Source organism: Cetorhinus maximus, chromosome 16 (genome assembly GCF_964194155.1).
Source record: "Cetorhinus maximus chromosome 16, sCetMax3.hap1.1, whole genome shotgun sequence".
Taxonomy (NCBI): Eukaryota; Metazoa; Chordata; class Chondrichthyes; order Lamniformes; family Cetorhinidae; genus Cetorhinus; species Cetorhinus maximus.
In genome coordinates, this window is record NC_135894.1 from 21,882,852 (window position 1) to 21,907,021 (window position 24,170).

The 24,170-nt window shown below is 41.6% G+C and overlaps 1 protein-coding gene across 1 annotated transcript in view; it reads right to left on the reverse strand.

The window, feature by feature from the left end:
- Positions 1-24,170, reverse strand: part of lrrc63 (leucine rich repeat containing 63) — a 46,923-nt gene that overhangs the window by 5,650 nt on the left and 17,103 nt on the right. The window contains exons 4-5 of the mRNA XM_078560499.1: positions 22,403-22,501; positions 18,061-18,197 (exon numbers count right to left, since the gene is read on the reverse strand). Of these exons, the coding sequence (XP_078416625.1) occupies positions 18,061-18,197; positions 22,403-22,501 (236 nt within the window). The remainder of the gene's footprint in view (positions 1-18,060; positions 18,198-22,402; positions 22,502-24,170) is intronic.

The window sequence follows — 24,170 nt, forward strand, 5'->3', positions numbered from 1 at the left end:
GACACTGGAAATGTTCAAAAGCTCTCCCAAAAGGAAATTAGTTTGCCATTAAAATCCTTCTCCTTTCATCCACCAGTTCATGGAAACATTCTTCTTCCTGATTCAGTGGTCCTAAATGGTACTATTGCTTCGCTAGCTCTGCTGCACATGGGCTGAATTTTCCCAGCCCCAAGGAAATGTGTATGGAGGTGGAATTGGGAGCAAAATCACAGATTCTCTGTGTTGGGGAGGTTCCCTGACATATTTTCATCTCCAAGCGATCTTGCCGATCTGAGTGGTACCAGCTACCCGCCTGGCAGCAGGTAGCCAATTATGTTCAATGAAGTTCCCACATTGGGGTAAAATGGTAACACTGCTAGGATCTTCCTGAGAACAAATGGGCCTCCAATTGTGGCTTAAGCCCAATGGGTGCCTGGCTGCATCCTTTAAGTGCCCCTCCCACCTGGAGCTGCAGGGGTCAGCAGGCAACAGCTGCTGCAGGCCGTCCTTTGGAGGAACTTCACCTCCACAATTATGGCCTGACAGCTAGGGCCACACTTTTTTTTTACAATTTCATAATTCTTCAGAAGGTTTCTTCATATTAAGGCGCCTTTGCAGTCTCCTACCAGCCTCAGCAGCACCTCTCATAGAGGGTGCGCCAACAGGACCTCACTACAGGCCCTCCTATTGGGCAACTGGGCCTGCTGGTTCCCTGATCCACCCACCATCCTGAATTGGATGGAGCTCCTGGAGGTGGTTTCTTAATTGGCCGTCTCTGGGAAGATCATGCCAAGACCACTTGCAGGTGTCTGATCCAGGATTGAGGCCATGTCAGGATCTCAACCTAGCCAGGCAAATCCATTTTTTTGATCAGAAATTCCCACCTATTCCCCCTCAGCCTCAATTACTGATAAGTATGATATATACAGATATACCACTTATTTTTTACATCACTTTGGGTCACCACCATTGCTTTTTTTCAATGTTAAGTAGAATTTGAGCCATGTCATCGGGTGGAAGTAACAGCTGAAATTCTTGTTAATTTCAAGCAGCAAACATGCATGTGTGACACCCTTGTGTCACTGACATTGAAATACTGACTATATTAAATACAGAAAATTGGCATGAATTACATTTTAAGAAAGGATTCACTTCTCAAAAGATAAGATTGTATTTTAATGTGCTTTAAGCGTATAAAAATCAGGCACTTTTAAAATAGCAACGATTCATGGTTTTGACCTCCCCACAACAGATGGAGGGGGTGGCGAGGGGGTAGGAAGGGGAACAAGATATGACTCTGTGGGTAAGAATGCCTTTGTAATTTTGGGAAAGAGTAGAATAAAAGGAATTGGGAAGCGACTCTTCCCACAAATGTCTGTCTTTTGATGAGAAGTCCTCAAGGTAAGCCATTCAAAGAAGCTTAACTGATTGGTTTGCCTGGTTACCTTTCATGAACTGGGTATGAAAGCTGCTGTGTTATTTGGATTGGTTTCAGTATATGGCTATTATTGCTTTTTGCTGCAAATGCCTATTCGTGTAAAAACCTGTTTGGTAGTTTAACCTGTATCATAATGCCTGGTGTGACAGATATTAATCACTTTCTGAAGTGATATGGACACTACATGTTATTGAGAGATAATAAATCAATTTATCATTTGCCTAGGAAATACTATCCCAGATTACTCTGTACTCAATATCTAGCTTCAGTTCATAGGTTGAGTCTGGGTTTGTCTACGGTAATTGACTTTTACGTTGGGCATGAGAAAATGTAACTGGAGAAGCCTGAATTATACACATTACAGGGCAATGGTGTCTTGTATCAGGCATATCTGTGAAAGGCTTAGTGCTAGAATTGGAGAGTGTAAGTGAAAACTGAGCCTATTATCTCAGTCTAATGTAAACTGAGCTACTTACTTGATCAGAATATCTTGCACCTCTTTAGAAATGTTTGTGTACTGCTGACTTAAGTGGTTCTTGGAGAAAGTAACAGCAGCTAGATCAGTCAGTCGTTGTGGTTGGTTCTGAGCATTTCCTTCCCAGAACAAAGGATGCGTGTAATTATTCTCCACCCGTAAGATCTTTAGTGGGAGCTGGAGGAGGCCACATGGCAATGTTACAAGCTCATTGCCTTCAACGTTTAAAAACTGAAGTTTTCTGGATAACAGGAGTTTCATCAAGAATGTGAAAATCATCAGTACTAAAATTAATGCTGTACCTTCTTAATTAGATCTATATAAAAGTTACCAATTAATATTTATATACTACGTGGAACCAATAACAGATGTGTAAATTCACTGCATTTAAAAAAATAACATGAAATTACTTTACAAAAACATCAAAATGAATCATTCATATATTGAAAATATGTACACTCTACTATACAGGAATGTTTTGATTATTTAGATGCAGAGGATAAGCTGACTTTATGTCATTGTACTTTTACCATGCAGTAAATCCAAAGGGAAAAATAGCTTTTACATTATCATTATATCCTAGAAACAGATGGCCAAAATCATTAAATTATAAAGAACTTACAGGACAGAAATAGACTATTCAGATCATCTGGTTTATGCTCATCTGGTTTATGCTGGTGTTTATGCTCCTACAGGGGCCTCCTTCCACCTGCTTCATCTACCATCAGCATATCTATTCCTTTTCCCTCATGTACTTAGCTAGCGTCTCTTTAAATGCATCTATGCTATTCACCTCAGCTACATCATGTGAAACAGTCTAAGATGGATTTTGAGTGCATGTACATAAATGCACATTGTGTGATAAAAAAGGTTGGTGAGCTGCAGGCGCAAGTTGTCATCTGGGACTATGGTGGCAATAACAAAGACCTGGCTCAAATAAGGGGAGGTTTGGGAATGTAATATTTCGACAAGGGTAATTAGGGAACAAAAGTGCGACATGGCAGTATTGCTCAAAGAAACTATTAAAGCACCAGAGAATTATGTTGTTGAGGTGTCAAAGAGTAAGAATAAATAGGTCATTCTCAGGTTGGCAAGCTGTGACTAGTGGGGTACCGCAAGGATCAGTGCTTTGGCCCCAGCTTTCACATTCTACATCAATGATTTGGACGTAATATTTCCAAATTTGCTGATGACATAAAACTAGGTGGGAACGTGGATTATGAGGAGGATGCAACGAGGCTTTGAAGGGATTTAGACAGGCTAAGTGAGTGGGCAAGACCATGGCAGATGGAAAATAATGTGGAAAAATGTGAAGTTACCATTTTGGAGGAAAAACAAAAATGCAGAGTATTTCTTAAATGGTGAGAGTTTGGTAAATGTTTATGTCCAAAGGGACCTGAGTGTTTTTGTTCATGAGTCACTGAAAGCTAGCATGCAAGTGCAGCAAGCAATTAGGAAGGCAAGTGGTATATTGGCCTTTATTGCTGGAGAATTTGAGTACAGGAGTAAAGATGATTTACAGCAATTGTATAGAGCCTTGGTGAGACTACACCTGGCTGTTTTGGTCTCCTTACCTAAGTAAAGATATACTTGCCATTGAGGGGGTGCAACGAAGGTTCACCAGGCTGATTCCTGAGATGGTGGGATTGTGGTATGAGGAGAGATTGAGGAAACTGGGTTTGTATTTTCTAGAGCTCAGAAAATGAGGGGTGATCTCATTGAAACATGTAAAACTCTTACAGGACTTGACAGAGTAGATGCAATAAGGATGTTTCCCCTGGCTAGGCACAGGGGACAAAGTCTCAAAATAAGGGGTAGGCCATTTAAGACTGAGATGAAGAGGAATTTCTTCATTTAGAGGATGGTGAATCTTTGTATATTCATCAAGGGATATGGGGATAGTGCGGGAAAATGGCATTGAGGCAGAAGATGAGCCAGGATCTAGCTGAATGGCCCAGCAGGCTCAAAGGACTTAATGTCCTACTCCTGCTCCTATTTTCTAAGTTCCTATATTCCAAAGACAGAATCTGCTTGGTTAGAATTAAGGAACAATAGACGTTTTGTTATAGTACTGGGTGGATACTATAAACCATCAAAAAGTGGGAAAAACATAAAAGAGCAAATTTGCAGACAAATTACAGAAAAATGTAAGAACTATAGAGTAGTTATAATGTAATAATGAGAAAAGAAGCCGGAGGCATGACCATGAGCTTCCGGTGGTCTGTCATGATTCCGCGGGATCTGGGTGTCTTGGTGCATGAATAACAAAAGGTTGGTTTGCAGGTATAGCAAGTAATTAGGAAAGCTAATAGAATGTTATCGTTTATAATGAGGGAAATTGATTACAAAAGTAAGGAGATTATGCTTCAGTTATACAGGACACTGGTGACACCGCATCTGGAGTACTGTGTACAGTATTGGTCTCATTATTTAAAGAAAGATGTAAATGCATTAGAAGCAGTTCAGAGAATGTCTACTAGACTAATACCAGGAATGGGCGGGTTGTCTTATGAGGAAAGGATGGACACATTGAGCTTGTATCCACTGGAGTTTAGAAGTGTAAGAGGTGACTTGTTTGAAGCATTTAAGATCCTGAGGCGTCTTGACAGGGCGGATGTGGAGAGGATGTTTCCTCTTCTGGGAGAATCTAGAACTAGGGGGTCACAGTTTAAAAATAAGGGGTTGCTCATTTAAGACAGAGATGAGGAGAAATTTTTTCTCTCAGAGGGTCATGAGTCTTTGGAACTCTCTTCCTCAAAAGGCAATGGGAGTAGAGTCTTTGAATATTTTTCAGGCAGAACTACATAGATTCCTGATAAACAAGGGGATGAAAGGTTATCGGGGTAGGCAGGTATGCGGAGTGGACGTTACAATCAGATCAGCCATGATCTGTTCTGTTGAAGGGTCTTGTGGACCCGAAACATCGACTCTTTTCTTCTCCACCGATGCTGCCAGACCTTGCTGAGTTTTTCCAGGTAATTCTGTTTTTGTTTTGGATTTCCAGCATCCGCAGTTTTTTGTTTTATGTTTTTATGACCTTATTGAATGTGGAGTAGGCTTGAGGAGCCCATTGGCCTGCTCCTGCTCTTAATTCGTATGTTCATATGTCATTTTAATTCTCCACCTTGCTCTCATGATGACATCTCTGTCCTTGGCCTTTTGCACTATTCCAGTGAAGTCCAATGTAAACTTGAGGAATAGTACCTCATCTTTCAATTAGGCACTTAACAGCCTTCTGGACTCAACATTGACTTCAACAATTTCAGATTGTAAACTCTGTCCCCTATGTTGTTTCCTTTTCTTTGCATGTTTCAGTTTTTCTCTTATTTTTGCTTTCAGACAGTAGCATACCTACTCCAGGTACATGTTTTGTTTCTTCGTTTCTTTTCTTGCACCATCACTACTCTCTTTGGACTGTAAGACTAATCCTTCTTCATTCAATCTCTCCTGTCTTTCACCCAATCACAGACTTTTTGTCTTTGTCCCACTCCTTGCTCAAAACCTACGACCGCTCTAACTTTTCCTCAGTTCTGATGAAAGGTTATCGACCTGAAACATTAATTCTGTTTCTCTCTCCACAGTTGCTGCCCGAACTGCAGAGTATTTCCATCATTTGCTGTTTTTATTTTCAGATTTCCAGCATCAGTAGTATTCTGATTTTCAAGAAAGGAAGCAGTGTGAAGCTAGTTCTGGGGAATGAAGAGGGGCAAGTGAAACATGCTTCATTGGGACAATATTTGGGGAATCATGATCATAATATCATCAGTTTTATAATAGTTATGTAAAAGGTACAATTATGCATAAAAATACTTAACTGAAGAAGAGCTGACTTTAGCAAATTATAAAGTAATCTGGTCCAGGTGGACTGGAATCAAAATTTGGTAAGATAAACAGTAATTGAACAATGGGAGGCCTTTAAAGAGGAAATGGTTTGCGTGCATAGCAAGCACATTCCCCCACATTGAGGGGCAATGGCTGCAGCTCCCTGAGTGATTAAAGATTCAGAAATTAAAATTGGACAGTTAAAGGAGGCTCATAATACAGCAGAGAATCAAGCTGAATATAAAAAATACAGAGAACTGAAGTGGTAAATAAGGGGACAATGACAGGACATAGTTTCAAGTTGCAGATGATATAAAAATTTGAAATGTAGCAAACAATGGGGAGGATAGTAACAATCTTCAAGAGGACATAGACAGACTGGTGAACTGGGCAGACACCTGGCAAATCAGATTTAACAGACAGAAGTATGAACTTATATATTTTGGTCAGAAGAACGATGAGAAGCAATAGGATCTAAATGGTACAATTTTAAAGGGGAGAATTAGGAACATAAAGACTGTATAAATCTTTGAAGATGGAAGAACGGGTTGAGGAGGATGTTAAAAAGAAGTATTGAGATCCTCAGCCTTACTATTAGAGGAAGATATGCTAAACTTTTATAAAACATTGGTTGGGTCTCAGCTGGAGTATTGTGCTCAATCCTGGTCGCTGCACTTTAAAAAAGACGTAAAGGTCTTGGGGAGGGTGCAGAAGGGATTTACTATAATGATACCAAGGGTGAGGGACTTCAGTTATGGGGAGAGACTGGAGAAGCTGGGCTGTTCTCCTTAAAGCAGAGAAAATTAAGAGGAGATTTGACAGATGTGTTCAAAATCATGAATTGTTTTAATAGAGTAAATAAGAACAGTCTGTTTCTAGTGAAAGAAGGTTCGGCAATCAGAGAACACAGATTTAAGATGATTGCCAAATTAACCAGAGGCTACATGAGAAACCTTTTTTTTATGCAACAAGTTGTGATCTGGAATGCACTGTCTGAAAGAGTGGCAGAAACAGATTAAATAATAACATTCAAAACAAAATTGGATCAATACTTGAGGGGGAAAAAATATATAAGCTATGCGAATAGAGTAAGGAAGTGGAATTAATTGGGTAAATCTACCAAACAGTTGATACAAGCTCAATTGTCTTGAGTAGCCTCCTTTGTACTGTGTCATTCTAGGATTCGATCCTGTGGTAGCAAATTCCACATTTTAACTACTCTCTGAGTAAAGAAGTTTCTCCTGAATTCCTTATTAAATTTGTTAGTGACGATCTTATATGTATGACCCTTAACTTTGCACTGCCCCACAAGTGAAAATATGTTCTCTAAGTCTACCCTATCATAACCCCTTCATAAACAGTCCCCTAGTTCTAGATTCTCCCACAAGAGGAAACATCCTCTCCACATCCACCCTGTTAAGTCCCCTGAAGATCTTATAAGAGTACAAAATAAGAGTATAAATAGAGAAGAGGAGCAAAGGAACCTGGAGTACAAATTCACAAATTATTAAAAGTGGAATACAAGTTAATAAAGCCATGGAAAGGTAAATAATGCACCAGGGTTCATTTCTACAGGAAAAATAGAGAAGTCATATAGAACTTATATACAACCTTGGTTAGACTACACTCAGAGTACCGTGTATGGTTTTGGTCTCCATTCATGTCACAAAAAAAAATATAGAGACATTTCAGAAGGTGCAAAAATGATTTGGAAGGGTGATACCAGAACTGAAATGCTATAACTATCAGGAAAGACTGAACAGGCTGTAGTAATTTTCTCTATAAAAGAGAAGGGTAAGGAGTGACCTAATACAGGTTGTATAGGGGTCACTGTTTAAAAATAAGGGGTCGCTCATTTAAGACAGAGATGAGGAGAATTTTTTTCTCTCAGAGGGTTGTGATTCTTTGGAAGTCTTATCCTCAAAGGGCGGTAAATACAACATCTTTGAATGTTTTTAAGGCAGAAGTAGATAGATTCTTGATAAGCAAGGCGGGGAGGTGGTGAAAGGTTATTGGGGATAGGCAGGAGTGTGGAGTTGAGGTTAAAATCAGATCAGCCATGATCTTATTAAATGGTGGAGCAGGCTCGAAGGGCCAAGTGGCCTACTCCTGCTCCTAATTCAAATGTTCGAATGTATGGTTGTATGTTTGTAAGGAGTATGAGGCCTCCTTATCCTCCTACTAAAATGCACCACCACACTTATCTATATTGAAATTAATTTGTCATTTACGCACCCATTATGCTAGTTTATTAATGTATCATGTCCCAACCTTCCTCGTGTTAACTATACTTCCTTGTTTGGTGTCATCTGCAACTTCTGAAATTGTACTTCTGATTCCTGACCCCAAATCCTTTATGTACATGTAAATTAAATGCTTAATGGTTTTTAAAATAATTCAAAATCAGATCCTTCACTGAAAGCTAACCTGCATTAATGCATTAATGGAAATATTATAATGATGAAAGATGCTATACTAATTATACAAAAACATTCATCACTAACCTTAGGTTCTTAATGTCGTTAGAAATTAAAGATATCTTGTTGTAGGCAACATTCAGAGACTGGATATTTGGTAAGAGGAATAGCCTGTTAAAAAAATTCCATATCTTTTTAAGGTTAATCTAATTGCCAAAGACTTTTAGAAGATTGCTGGACTAGAATTGGAGTGCATTGATAACATTATGTAGCATTGCACATTCTGCCTAACCAAGGAATAATTTCCGTTTGTCACGGAGCTTAATTTAATAGCATTTATTTGATGCTTACAAATTGGGGTGCTTGAAATTTTAAGATGAACTAACACTGGACCAATTCTTTTGTGTTGATCTCTTTGTTCATCCAATTCTGCTCCCATCCACATCCTGATTTTCATTGTTCCTCCATTCGCTGCCTTGGTGCTAAGTTCAGGAATTCCATCCCTAAATCTCCAATTCGCTACTTCTCTCTCCTTTTAGGAGCTCCTTAAAACCTCTCTCTTTGACCAAGTTTTTGGTTACCAGCCCCAATATCTCCTTGTGTGGCTCAGTGTCAAAGTTTATTTGGTAACGCTCCTGTTAAGTGTCCAGAGATGTTTGACTACGTTAAAAGCGCTATATAAGCTGAGGAAATATATTAGAACTATGTTAGTAAAGTGGATAAATTCTAAGAACAAATGAATAACAGCAATTAAATTTTAAAATATTTCCCCACAATAAAGTATCAAAATATTGATAGCAGCATGTTCAATAAACTGTATAAAAGAAACAAGCTATTTGTTATTCGATCTTGGTGCCTCTTGCAAGTAAGAGATAAAATATTGTTATATTGTCAGTTATTTTCTGCAAACAACACAAGCAGACTGCGTATTTTTTTCTGCATAATTTATTACATTTAAAAATATACAGAATTTCTGATCCTCTAATTTGGGATAGGGTTGCCAACTCTGGACGTTTCATTGTGTGACATTTGAACACATGAAATCTGGTCATGTCATTCTTCGAAGATGTTTTCAAACGTTATTGCCCCTCCAATTTACATTATAATGAATAAGCGCACTGTAATTAAGTATCTTTGCTTCTGGTTTTGTGTCAGAAGTTTTAAGAAGTGGGAACATGCCAGTACGAAGGAGTCTTCCGTCGCAAACTACAGACATAGGGCAGGATTTTTACTTCGTCGGGTGGGCGTGGTGGGCGGGCCTAGGAGCAGCCGCGAAACCGACCCCCGCCCGCGATCAGGTTCCGACCACGATTTCACGCTGGCTGGCCAATTAACAGCGAGCCAGAGTGAATCATGCGCACGGGTGTCCTCAGTGAAAGCTCCCTAAAGGCACAGAGCTGCCTCAGGGAGCTGAAGATTTTTAACATTGCAAATAAAGAATGGAAAAATAAGGAAAACATGTCCCCTCATGTGACTCTGTCACATGAGCAGGGACATGTTAAAAATGAGTTTTAAAAATTTTTGTTTTAATCACTGGTCGAAACCTCATCCCACCCATGGATGAGGTTTCACAAAAAATGCAAAGACTGCTTGGCCTATTTTCGCATCTGCCAACCGTAAGGGAAGGGCAGGGAAAAATTAAATTAAATTAATTAATCAATGGGTTTAACAGCCCGCTTAATTGTCGGTGGGCGCGCTGCCATCTCCCACGCGCATCTACCGACTGAATTATGATGACGTCGGGATGCTCGCTCAATGTCATCATGCACTATTTTTCTCCCGTTCAGGTCAGGCACGCACCCGCCCAACAAGAGAAAAATTCTGCCATGAAGTTCTACCTTTCTCCTATATTGCCAACAGTAAGTGCCTGAGACATTCATCTTCCATTCTTAATGACTCCAAGACAAGTCAGGAGGATTGGCCTTTCTGATACTACCACTAGTTCTCCCCAGAAGATGAAGGGTGCAAAAGACTTGGTCGCGCCCCATTGTTTGGATGTTACAGGTGCTGTTCAGAAACTTTGGTGGTGTTAATTGCAAGGTTGATTTGATCCCAGCGCTGCCATTTTAAAGTTCCACACTCCAGCTGACACCACCTCTTAATCCTACACTGCTGAGCATGTGTTAAGCCACTATTAAATAAACACTATTTAAAGGAACCATGAACTACTCACAGGTTAGTTGCTGGTGGATTTCTCCTGGCTGTTAACATAATTTGGCAAGTGTTTGGCACTTCCCATAGTTGTTTCAAGTTGCAAGTCTACAGGGAGTGGTATGGCAGGTGCTGAAGAGTTTGTGCTGACTTCAATACTTCTGCACAATCCAGTTACTACCAGATATAGTGCACTAGTTGACTGCCATTCCTGCTGGAATGAAGCATAGCTGGATCTGAAGATACCAGCAACATCTCACAGTTTGTTGTCCACTGTTGCCTAAAGGAGATCACTGAGGCTCTCTACTCATTGAGAGATAACTACATTTCATCCCATCTTTCCAAAGAGAAGTAGGTGGAGTGAACAAAAGGTTTTGCTAGGAATTGTAGGCTTCCTCATGATGCAGGGTGCCACTGACTATAGGCACATTGCTTTGCGAGCACGACATGTCAACTTTGCAATATATTGGGATTGGAAAGCATTTCCTTCCTACCTGGTGTGTGTATACAATGAATAATGCAGGTCAATGTCTGGTATCTTGATAGCAGTCATGAATCCTTTATTATGTAGCAGTCCACTGTGCCAGCTGCATATCTTCCACATCAAATCAAAGGATGACTACTGTGCAACAAGGACTATCTGCTGACTAAAAGGCTCATGAATGCGGTTGATAGTTCATGCACAAGTGTAGCAAGCATACAATGAGAGTTGTGTGATAAAGCAGATTGTTCAGCAAGCTGCACCAACTTTCCATTGCCTGCATTGCTTTAGAGGAGTTCTTCAGTCCTTAGCTGAATAGGTCTCAGAATTCATGGTGCTTTGCTGCACGCTGCATAATATTGCTATCATGTGGGGACAGCCCTTGCCACTAGTTATCCAGCAAGCACCTGAGGAGGAGGGGCATGATGAGGAGGTGGAAGAAGTGGAGCAGCAAGAGGAAGGAAAGGGAGGTGTCAACCCAAAAAGCCCCTTTCTTTCCAGGCTGACAATGAAGAATTAATTCCCTGTAACAATACCAGTAACTGCAACTACAATTCCCTGTTCACCAACAGTCCAACAATCCTTATCTTCTGTTGCTGACCAATACTTCATTCTCTTGGCCACAAAGCAAAACTAAAGGCTACCACAAAATTATCATTACAAACAAAATTTATAAATCTAATTGCACCATATTACTTATATAATTAAGCCAATCACCATTGTGCAATTGTTCTACTGTGTGCCTTTGCCTGTGTCATCTCTTATACAAAGTGCTACCTCAATGGCTGCTGCATAGCTGGTGGAAATATGCTGACTTTCTGTGGAGGAAACTACAGATGGCCTTGGACTCTATTATCTCAGCATGGGTGGTGGCAGTTTGGGCAGGCTGACTGACAAGCAACAGCCTGTATACTGGCAGAGAGTACAAATGTTGTCATCCTGATACAGGGGATTGTAGGTTTGTGGTCCATAGAACCACTGCCATTCCCCGGGGGTGGCACCTCAGCAATCCTAGTAATTTGCTTTTTTACGCGACAGGCTCCTTTGAACACTAGTACCCGCAGCCACGATGGCAGTAAGTTAACCTTGCATGACTTCAGTCTGAGCGCAACAGAAGCAGAACCAGTGACTAGGAGTGGAGTGGATAAAAGGAGCAGGAGCAAAGAGAAATAGAGCACAGTGACAGCAGGACCAGTGGGTGAAATGGGTGAGGATAAAAGGAACAGGAGCAGATAGAAAGCAATTAGTGTGAGCACATAGAGAGTGGGAACAGTGACCAAGAGTGGCGAGCTTAAAAGCAGTGGGAATGGAGAAAGACAGCAGGGCTAGTGACTGAGAGTGGTGGGGATAAAGGAGTCAGAGTGCAGAGAGGCAGCACAGTGATAATGGGACCAATGATGAGAGCAGCAGGGATAAAGGAGCGGGAGTGGAGAGAGAGTGATTGGTTAGTCAGTATTAATGTATTTTTTGTTCTTTAAATTAGTTAATTCGAGAGTTGGGAAAAGATAATTATTTCTTTATTATTAAACCCATCTAGTTTGCTCATGTCCTTTAGGTAAGTAAATCTGCCATCCTTACCCAGTCTGGCCTACACGTGACTCTAGGTCCACAGCAATGTGGTTGATTCTTAACTGCCCTCTGAAATGGACTAGCAAATCACTCAATTGTACCAAAAATCACTACGAAAAGTCAAATAAGAATAAAACTGAATGGACAACCTGACCTCAACTGAGGCAGCTGACACAACAATGGCACATCCTGCCCAGTTGACCTGCAAAGTCGTCCTCGCTCACATCTGGGAACCTGTGCTAAAATTGAGAGAGCTGTCTCACAAACTAGTCAAGTAACAGTTTTCCATAGTCATACTCACCAAATCATATCCTACAGCCAATGTCCCAGACCTCCATCACTATCCTTGGGTATGTCCTGTCTCACCAGAGTTAGGAGGCAGTGACCTGGGAGTCCTTAACATTGACTCCAGGCCCCATGAAATCTTGTGGTATCAAGTCAAACATAGGCAAGGAAAACAGCTACTGCCCTCCCTCAGCTGATGAATCAATATGCCTCCACGTTGAACACCACTTGGAAGAAGCACCAAGGGTTGTACGGGAATAGAATGTATTCCAGCTGGGGGATTTCATTGGCCATTACCAAGTGGCTTGGCAGTATCACTACTGACCAAGTTGGGCGAGTTCTGAAGGACATATCTGCCAGACTGGGAAAGCAGCAGGTAGTGAGGGAACCAACAAGAAAGGAAAAACCTATTTGACCTTGTCTGCAGATACCACCCTTTCAGGCAATGAGTTCCACACTCCCACCACCCTCTAGGTGAAACAATTTCTGCTCAAATCCCCTCTAATACTTCAACCAATTATTTCAAATCTATGTCCCCTAGTTATTTACCTCGCTGCTACAGAAAATAGGATCTTCCTATCCAATCTATCCAGGTCTTTCATAATTTTATACACCTCAGTTAAATTTTCCCTCAGCCTCCTCTGCTCCAAAGAAAACAATCCCAGATTATCCTATTATCCCTCATAGCTAAAATTCTCTATTCCTGGTAATATCTTCCTAAATCTCCTCTGTGCCCTCTCTAATGCGTTCACATCCTAACTCTAATGTGGTGGCCCGAACTATACGCAGAACTAGTGATTTGCTAGTCCATTTCAGAGAGCAGTTAAGAATCAACCACATTGCTGTGGATCTGGAGTCACGTGTAGGCCAGATTGAGTAAGGATGGCAGATTTACTTACCTAAAGGACATGAGCAAACTAGATGGGTTTAATTTTTGTATCATCAGCAACTTCTTTCTTTCCTTTCTTGGTTCCCTCACTACCTGCTGCTTTTCCAGTCTGGCAGATATGTCCTTCAGAACTTGCCCAGCTTGGTCAGTAGTGATACTGTTATACAGTTTCAGCATAACCTCCCTGCTCTTAAACTCCTTGCCTTGACCAATAAAGGAAGGAATCCTACATGGCTTCTGAACCACCTTATCTACCTATTCCGCTATCTTCAGGAATCTGTGGACAAACACGCCAAGATCTCTCTGTCCCTCTACCCTTCTCAGTGTTCTACCATTTATTATGTATTCCCTTGCCCTCCACAAATACGTTACTTCACACTTCTCTGATATGAATTCCATTTTCCAATTTTCTGCCACCTGACCAGTCCATTGATATTTTCCTGCTCTCTACAGCTTTCTTCCTCGCCATCAACTATAGAGATAATTTTAGTATCATCACCAAACTTCCTAATCATGCCCCTTACCTTTAAATATAAATCATTGATATATATCATTAAAAATAGGGGACCCAGTATTGAGCCCTACGGAACCCCACTGCAACCACAAAAACGCGCATAGACCATTACCTTTTGCTTCCTGCCACTAAGCCAATTTTGGATCCAATTTGCCACTTTCCCTTGGATCCCTGGAGCTTTTACTTTTCTGCCACGTGGGACCATGTCAAAAGTCTTGCTAAAATCCATGTAAACTACATCAAAAGCCCTATCCTGATCAACCCTCCTATTTACCTCCTCAAAAATCTCAATCAAGTTAGTCAGACACGACCTTCCCTTAACAAATCCATGTTGACTTATTAATCGTTGATTAATCCATGCCTTTCTAAATGATGAATTATACTGTCCCTCAGAATTTTTTCCAATAATTTGCTCAACACAAAGGTTAGGCTGGCTGGCCTGTAATTATTTGGGAAATCCCTTCCTTGTTTTTTAAACAACAGTACAATGTCAGCAATCCTCCAGTCCTCCGCCTCCAAACCTGTAGCCATAAAGAATTGGAAAATTATGGTCAGAGCCTACACTATTTCTTGCCTTTCTCTTAGCAGCCTAGGATACATTTATTCGAGGCTTGGCAACCTTTCCACCAAGGAAACCAAACCCTTTAATATTACCTCCCTCACTATTTCATCCGACCTAATATTTCACACTCCTCTTTAACAGCAATGTCTGTATTGTCCCCCTCTTTTGTGAAGACAGATGTAAAATAAGAACCCTGCTCATCTCTTCCATCTCCACACATAATTAACCTTTTTGGTCTCTAAATGGTTCTACTCTTTCCTTAGTTATTCTCTATGTATTTATAAAAAATCTTGTGGTTCATTTTGATTTTACTCGCCAATTCTACGTCCTCTGTTTTCCGAACTTGCTTTATAATTTCACTTCTGCACTTTCTATACTCCTTTAGATTTTCTAGAGCAGTGGTTCCCAAACTGTGGGTCATGACTCCCAATGGGGTCACAGAGGTCACATTTAAGGTTGGAAGCTCCCTCTCCTCTGAGCAGAAATAGTGACTGTGGAGTGGAGACGACACAGTCCAGAGTCACTAATAGGACAGCCCTGGGCCCACTGGATCAATTCTGCCAAACAACATGGGGCAAAAGGTGTCCCAAAGTGCCCTTTAACTTCAGAGAACAAATTTAGTGGCAAATGCAAGCAGGCCCCAGGATGTTTGTGCGCCGACTTGTCAGAGGCTGGCAGAGACTGACTGTGTCCAGAGTGTGGGAAAAACTGGGGGTCTTGTGGCTGAACTAAAAATGTGAGTAGTGGCTTCAAAGTTTGCTATGATTCTGCTCCAGTCTGCCTGTTGTACAGGCTCCTTACCCAGGGCTAGAGACTCAGCTTCACAGGCACTGACATAATGGACTGAAAGCAAGGAACAGGAGAGAAGTTGGTGAGTGTGTGAGTGAATGGGGGTGTGAGGGTTGGGAAGAGGGGCTGCTAAGTGAGTGAGGTGGGGAGGCTGGGAAGAGGGGCTACTGAGTGGGTGGGGATAGTGGGGTGGGGAAGAGGGGCTATTAAGTGAGTGAATGGGGGGAAGTAGGTTGAGAAGATGGGCTGCTATGTGAGTGAGTGGGGGAAAGGAGGTTGGGAAGAGAGGCTGGTGAGTTTGAGGGGGTTGGGTGGAGGTGCTGGTGAGTGAATAGAGTGCGGAGAAGGGGGTTGGGAAGAGTCGGTGAGTGAGTAGTGGGGAGGGGTTTTGGGAAGACTAGCTGTTGTGTGTTTATGAGAGGGGTTGGGAAGAAAGACTGGTGAATGAGTGAGTGGGGGTTGGGAAGAGAGGCTTCTCAGTAAGCAGTAAGTGTGGGGAAGGGGGTTGGTGTGTGTGTGTGAGTAGGTTGGGAAGACATGTGTGGTGGTGGGGAGAGGTAATTACAATGTGTGTAGGCAGTAGAGGGGAGCAGGACGGAGCCTTCTGTCACCAGGGAATATGGACAGATTGTCTGAAACCTGCATGAGTACATAAAATAATAACATTTTTACAAAGTTATTTAAAAACACATTTTCACATTTACATGATGCATTGTCATATGTTGATCTATAATATGTGAACTTTAATAATTGTATACTGAATGTTATTATGCCACTTTATAGCTATTTTGTTTTTGTTGGCATCTGGGGTCATGCTGATTTTCAAGTGTCAAAATTGGGTCACATTGGAAAATAGTTTGGGAAGCACTGTTCTACAGTATTGTGCTCTCTGCATCTGCCACATGCTTTCCTTTCTGCCTTATCTTATGCTGTATGATCTGTAACATCCGGGGGGACTAGATTTGGGAGTCCCACCCCTTTACTTTGTGGGAGCATATTTGTTCTGAACCTTCTCTATCTTTTCCTTGAATACCTCCCACTGGTTTGATAATGGTTCACCTTCAAATGGCTGTTTTTTGTCCACTTTTGCCAAATCACATCTCAGCTTAGTAAAATTGGCCTTTCCCCAATTTAAAACATTTACTTTTGATCTATCTTTGTCCTTTTCCATACATCTGATTGTAATTGAATTTATTCTGTCTAGTGTATATCTGTAGCATTACATCCCTCAAAGGCAAGACAACAAACTTAAGGCTGATGACCAATTTAAGATTATTTGTCCGGCTTGCAATGTGGCTCACTTATGTGTGCTAGAAGCTACATATATTCACACAGGACCCTGTCCTTTGCGAGCAAAAAGAACATGTCCATGCATTGCACCTTTCTCAACTAAGCAAAAGCTTGTGGGACAGCCATTCCCTGATTCATTTCCCATGGCAATGCCTGACCAGTTACAGTTGATCTGTCTGGTTTAAATTTAAACAAAAGCTTGACAGTTATCTGTTCCTGGTGCATTCTCCATGGCAATACCTCTACCAATTATAGTCTACTTGCCAACCAATCAGCACCCTCTTCTCATGCAGTATAAATTGTTATTCCCTTTGTGATTTGGTATTCTTGCAAATCTGTCCTGATGAGTGCAAGACAAAAAGCTTCAACAGCATGTCTCTTTTTTCAACAATACACATACAAATTACACAATTTTGAAACTGCTAAACCTCTGTGGAATTACGTTGCTCAGAATGTTCTACAATGATAAATGTCACATGACAACCAGATAGCAATAGATCTTGTACTGGTTTGTAAAGATTTAGCTGCTGTTGACAAATGCTGTGTGAGAGATATGCATCATAGAAGCTGTGGCATTCAGCCTCCTTCTGTGGGAGAACCATATCCAAAGTGCAGCACACCCAATAAACAATATCATATGACAAACAGGCTCAAAATTTACAAATAACAACTAAGATGGGAACAAGGCAATTCAAAGATGAAAGATTTCTTTTTTCCCAGTATTTTATAATCCAATCCATTGAATTAAAAATTGAGTTAATTGGGATGAAATTTATCTGTGTGTTGCTGATTCTTAAATGCAATATTTATTAAGTGCTCTGATGACAGATATGGACATTGGGATTTGACTGATTTTGGATACAATCACAACAATTAGCATCTGCTCAAGAGATTCAATTGTTATTAAGAGCTTTCTGGTACAGCACAATGCCAATGACATTTTCTGCAAGAATTAAGCATGGAAAGTAACATAGAAGGGAAAAGTATCTTTTTTACTGTGTAGATAATAGGAATGGGAATGTTTTGGGGACAATGTAGGAAAAACAAAGTACTGGTAAGTAATTGCAACAGCAGATTTTTAGACCAATTAAAAAGCTATTTGAGGGACAGAATTATTGCTGAATTATGGACAGAAAATATTGGTGACTAAACAGATTCCCAAAACTACCTTCCAGCTTGTGTCCCTTTATGCTAGCAGCCCAGGTTCATAAAATCTACCCTCTTTACATCACAAAATGTAATGGGCTTAATTCTTGTGAAAGTGGATTTGCAAAGTCTACTGCCACCATTTAATGATTTCAATTACTTGCTCAGAATTCAATTTTAACGTGACCGTTTCAAGATTTGTGCACTAGTAAAAATTGCAATAAGGCTCTATAAGACTTTTGGACCACCTTACCCAGCTGGCAGAGTTGAAACCAGGCAGAAGGAAATATCAAAGATTCTCAGGTTTGTCAGTTTCACAATATCAGAAGAAATGTCCGTGATAGGATTGTCTCTTAAATTCAGCACTTCAAGTTGGGAGAATCCATAAATCTTAAGGATAAAACAGAGTTAATATGAAAGCTTATTAACGCACTTAAAATGTTTAAAAGTACTGTACACAACAATTGCTGGCAACATATCAACACAGTCAGCCTACAAAGTAAAGCAATAAAGAAAAGTTTCAAATGTTGGGAAGAATGACTATAAGAAGCCAAATAGACCATTAGAGAGAGACACTAGAAATGAAATAGATGATATAAGGTAAAAACAGTAAAAAGAGAACAAATACAAGAATTCTGTGGCTGAACGTTTTGTTTTTACATATTTGATAATCTTCACTTCATTTACTTCATTCTCCAAAATTTTGCATACTCTAGCAAAATAAATCCACACAGACATGACAGCAAACAGAAGATTTGTCTCATGGATATGCAAATGAAAAAATACACAGAGGAGTTCACTCAAATCTGAGTAAAGTTTTACAAGAGAGCTGGATAATCTAAAACTGTTTTAAAGGGTGCTTTCACACTACAAATGTGGTCTTGCTGTGAAGCCAAAAACATTGTGAAATTTATGATTTGACAGTTTCTTAATTTCTAAACTTTCTAAATCTTCCAAATATCAGACAACAGTGACAGAAATATCTCATATCGCCTTCTAGAGGCAATGATTGCAAGTTAATGCACCAAATTAGCACTAGCATCATTGAAAACAGATAAATAAACATCACTGAGGTGTTATGTAGTCTTTGTTTTAATTTCTACTCACTGAAATTACATGACATATCAGCTTATTTGCTCAAGGGATGTGTAAGGATGCAGAAGTTTACTACATTAAATGCTAGCCTTAATTTGGTAAACAATAGCATGGTTTCAAAGTAATCCATTGATTGTGTGGTGTTATTCTGAGGGTGTAACAATATGCTATGTATTTGTTCTCCATAATTAATGTATTCCGCATCCTTGGTAACCAGATGCAAATTATTAATTTAAGTATGGAAGTTGGCCATGAGAGGTTCGACTGCAGTAATGCTAAGGTTTAGATCTGGGCACGTGATCTCATAATTCATCGGAGTAAAGTTTATTTTTATATTCATTCATGGGATGCGGGTTTCGCTGGCTGGGCCAGCATTTATTGCCCATCCCTTCTTGCCCTTGAGAAGGTGGTGGTGAGCTGCCTTCTTGAACCGCTGCAGTCCATGTGGTATAGGTACACCCACAGTGCAGTTAGGAAGGTAGTTCCAGGATTTTGACCCATCGACAGTGAAGAAACGGCGATATATTTCCAAGTCAGGATGGTGAGTAACTTGGAGGGGAACTTCCAGGTGGTGGTGTTCCCATCTTCTGCTGCCCCTGTCCTTCTATGTGGTAGTGGTCGTGGGTTTGGAAGGTGCTGTCTAAGGAGCCTTGGTGAATTCCTGTAGTGCATCTTGTAGATGGTACACACTGTTGCTACTGTGCGTCGGTGGAGGAGGGAGTGAATGTTTGTGGATGTCGTGCCAATCAAGCGCACTTCTTTGTCCTGGATGGTATCCAGCTTCCTCAGTGTTGTAGGAGCTGTACCCATCTAGGCAAGTGGGGAGTATTCCATCACACTCCTGACTTGTGCTTTGTAGATGGTGGACATGCTTTGGGGAGTCAGGAGGCGAGTTACTCGTCACATGATTCCTAGCCTCTGACCTGCTCTTGTAGGCACAATATTTATATGGCTAGTCAAGTTCAGTTTCTGGTCAATAGTAACCCCCAGGATGTTGATAGTGGGGGATTCAGTAATGGTAATGCCATTGGACATCAAGGGGCGATGGTTAGATTCTGTCTTGTTGGAGATGGTCATTGCCTGATACTTGTGTGGTGTGAATGTTGCTTGCCACTTGTCAGCCCAGGCCTGGATATTGTCCAGGTCTTGCTGCATTTGGACATGGACTGCTTCAGTATCTGAGGAGTCGCGAATCGTGCTGAACATTGTGCAATCATCGGCGAACATCCCCACTTCTAACCTTATGATGGAAGGAAGGTCATTAATGAAGCAGCTGAAGATGGTTGGGCCTAGGACACTACCCTAAGGAACTCCTGCAGTGATGTCCTGGTGCTGACATGACTGACCTCAAACAACCACAACCATCTTCCTTTATGCTAAGTATGACCCCAACCAGCGGAGAGTTTTCCCCCTGGTTCCCATTGACTCCAGTTTTGCTAGGGCTGCTTGATGCCACACTCGGTCAAATGCTGCCTTGATGTCAAGGGCAGTCACTCTCACCGCACCTCGGGAGTTCAGCTCTTTTGTCCATGTTTGAACCAAGGCTGTAACGAGGTCTGGAGCTAAGTGGCCCTGGTGGAACCCAAGCTGGGCATCAGTGAGCAGGTTATTGCTAAGCAAGTGCTGCTTGATAGCACTGTTGATGGCTCCTTCCATTACTTTACTGATGATGGAGAGTAGGCTGATGGGGTGGTAATTGGCTGGGTTGGATTTGTCCTGCTTTTTGTATACAGGACATACCTGGGCAATTTTCCACATAGCCAGGTAGATGCCAGTGTTGTAGCTGTACTGGAACAGCTTGGCTAGGGGCAAGTTCTGGAGCACAAGTCTTCAGTACTATTGTCGGAATGTTGTCAGGGCCCATAGCTTTTGCAGTATCCAGTGCCTTCAGCCGTTTCTTGATGTCATGTGGAGCGAATCGAATTGGCTGAAGACTGGCAACTGTGATGCTCGGGACCTCTGGAGGAGGCCGAGATGGATCATCCACTTGGCACTTCTGGCTGAAGATTGTTGTGAATGCTTCAGCCTTATCTTTTGCATGGCTGTGCTGCTCCATCATTGAGGATGGGGATATTTGTGGAGCCACATCCTCCAGCGAGTTGTTTAATTGTCCACCACCATTCATGACTGGATGTGGCAGGACTGTAGAGCTTAGATCTGATCCGTTGGTTGTGGGATTGCTTAGCTCTGTTTATCACTTGCTGCTTATGCTATTTGGCATGCAAGTAGTCATGTTTTATAGCTTCACCAGGTTGACGCCTCATTTTTAGGTATGCCTGGGGCTGCTCCTGGCATGCCCTCCTGCACACTTCATTGAACCAGGGTTCATCCCCTGGCTTGATGGTAATTGTAGAGTGGGGGATATGCCGGGCCATGAGGTTACAGATTGTGTTTGAGTATAATTCTGCTGCTGCTGATGGCCCACAGTGCCTCATGGATGCCCAGTCTTGAGTTGCTAGATCTGTTTGAAATCTATCCCAGTTAGCACAGGGGTAGTGCCACACAACACGATGGACGGTATCCTCCAATATGAAGGCGGGACGTCGTCTCCACAATGACTGTGCTGTGGTCACTCCTACCGATACTGTGATGCATCTGCGGCAGGCAGGTTGGTGAGGATGACGTCAAGTATGTTTTTCCCTCACCACCTGCCGCAGATCCAGTCTAGCAGCTATGTCATTTAGGACTCGACCAGCTCGGTCAGTAGTGGTGCTACCAAGCCACTCTTGGTGATGGACTTAGTCCCCCACCCTGAGTACATTCTGAGATTCATCAGCTGAGGGAGGGCGGTACGTGGTAATCAGCAGGATGTTTCCTTGTCCATGTTTGACCTGATGCCATGAGACTTCATGGGGTCCAGAGCTGATGTTGAGGACTCCCAGGGCAACTCCCTCCCGACTGTATACCACTGTGCCGCCACCTCTGCTGGATGGTGATGGTGGAGTCAGGTATGATTCCGCAAGAATGACTTTGAGGCTGTTGCTTGACTAGTCTGTGAGACAGCTCTAATTTTGGCACTAGACCCCAGATGTTAGTAAGGAGAACTTTGCAGGGTCGACAGGGCAGTGATTGCAGGTCGATACCGGGTGGTCCATCCGGTTTCATTCCTTTTTTGTGTCTTTGTAGTGGTTTGTTACAACTGAATAGGCCATTTCAAAGGACAGTTAAGAGTCAACCAAATTGCTGTGGGCCTGGAGTCACATGTAGACCAGACCAGGTAAGGACGACAGATTTCCTTCCCTAAAGGACATTAGTGAACCAGATGGGTTTGTACAACAATTGACAATGGTTTCATGGTCATCACTGGACTTTTAATGAATTCAAATTCCACCATCTGCTGTGGTGGAATTCAAACCCAGGTCCTCAGAGCACTACCCTGGGTCTCTGGATTACTAGTCCAGCAACAATACCACTACACCATTGCCTCCCCCAGGTACAAGTACAAGCATAAATACAGTACAAGCATAAATACTATAGATTATTTAATAAATTGCACTCACCTCAGCAGGGATGTTTTGAAAACTGTTGAATGACAAGTTCAGATACTTTAGTGTGGAAGCAAGTGCAGTCAGATCAGGAAGTTGGCTAATAAAATGACCCTATAATATAGTAATAATATTAAACAAGATGGTAAACATATTTTTTAAATCTTGAAATGTACAATTGTATCTTTTGTCATTACTTTAATTATCAGAATAAAAATTATATTATTTTGAAATTATAGAAATACTAAATGTTTCAAACTATACATAGTATTTTGACAGACTTTGGCAGTTATGAAAATTGTTTAAATAGGTAATTGGTACATTGGCTGCATCTCTAATAAAGTTCTTCAGATACTTTGAATGAAGCCATTAAGACATGGAGAGAGTTTGGATTATTTTTGATACTGTTCATGTAGCTTGTCAGGCAGATATAATAATTCTCATAATGCTATTGGAATTTATTGTAAAATAGTGGCAACTGTGTCTATATGTGTCTGCGTGGGACTTAATTGGGTTAAAAGCAGCTGTGGTCTGAAGGCTTTGATGTAAACATGGTAAACATGGGGGAAGTTCAGAATGTAAGGTGTAAAAGGACATTCGCATTTATTAGATTGTTTTCAAAGGAGGGGTGAAATGTGGCACCTAGCCAGGTGAAGTTTAGAAACAATGGGCTGAATTTTCCCCCCGTTGGAGGGGGGAAGTTGATGGGCGGGCGTATACAGGCGCGCTTCCGATTGGCGCCCCCAATCGGGGGTGCGCCGCCATTTTACGTGGACGGGCCAATTAAGGCCCGCCCAGCGTGATGTCTGCGCAGAAGCACTATGCGCTCCCTATGCGGGCGGGGGGGGGGGGGGGGGGGGGGTCGTAGTCCCAAAATCGAGAGCGCGGTCTTTCGCGCATGCGCACAAAAGAGCGCACTCATCTCCCTGAGGCTAAGTACTGCTTATTACTTAATTGACCCCATCAATGGCCTCAATTGGCCACTGACAGGTCGGCAGGCACGCAGCTGATTTCGCTGATCCCGCCTTCCTGAAAATTTAAATCGAGCACGGTGGTGTCGGGAGTTCCCCCTGATGTCACCGCGCATCATTTTACGCGTCGGCGAGCGGGCCCTGACCCCGCTCGACAACTCGTAAAATTCTGCCCAGTTTATTTTTCCCAAACATTACTGGTAAAACTTAGTACTATGAGAGATTTTTATTATCAGAACGGTAAAGTCCAAAGACATAGTGAAACAATGGGAATTTGCATTCATAGGGAAAAATGTGTATAAAGGACTGAAGGTTGTGTGTAAGGGTAGGCGTTTTAAGATCTAACACATGTGAAAAGCCTTCAGCATCTACGCCTCAAGCTGCTGTCTTCGAAGGACTGAAGTTAAGAAAACTGACTTTGAATTCAATTGGTTCAGGGTATTGTGTGTCACCTTGCCTGGGTCTTTCAAAATCTATGTGTCTTAAGGTTGCCTGAACGAAAGTGTAACTGGGAGTTAAATTGATTAGGGGATTTAGAAGTTATCATAGTAGTAATTTGTAGATCTATGTATGTGCATAAAATAATTTTTCTTGTCAATAAATGTTTGATCTAGTTTTGTAAAAACCTATTGGACTTGGTGGTCTATTACTATTGAATTCGAGGCATGTGTCTCGAAATTCATACAAATTGCAAAACAAATTGTAGCAGTTGTTTCAAGTTTCCCATTGGGATTTGAACAACTCAGCATTTACCGTTGGCTGTGCCATAATAAGCTAAAGCACAATATGCCTAAGTATTAACCACAAATTGC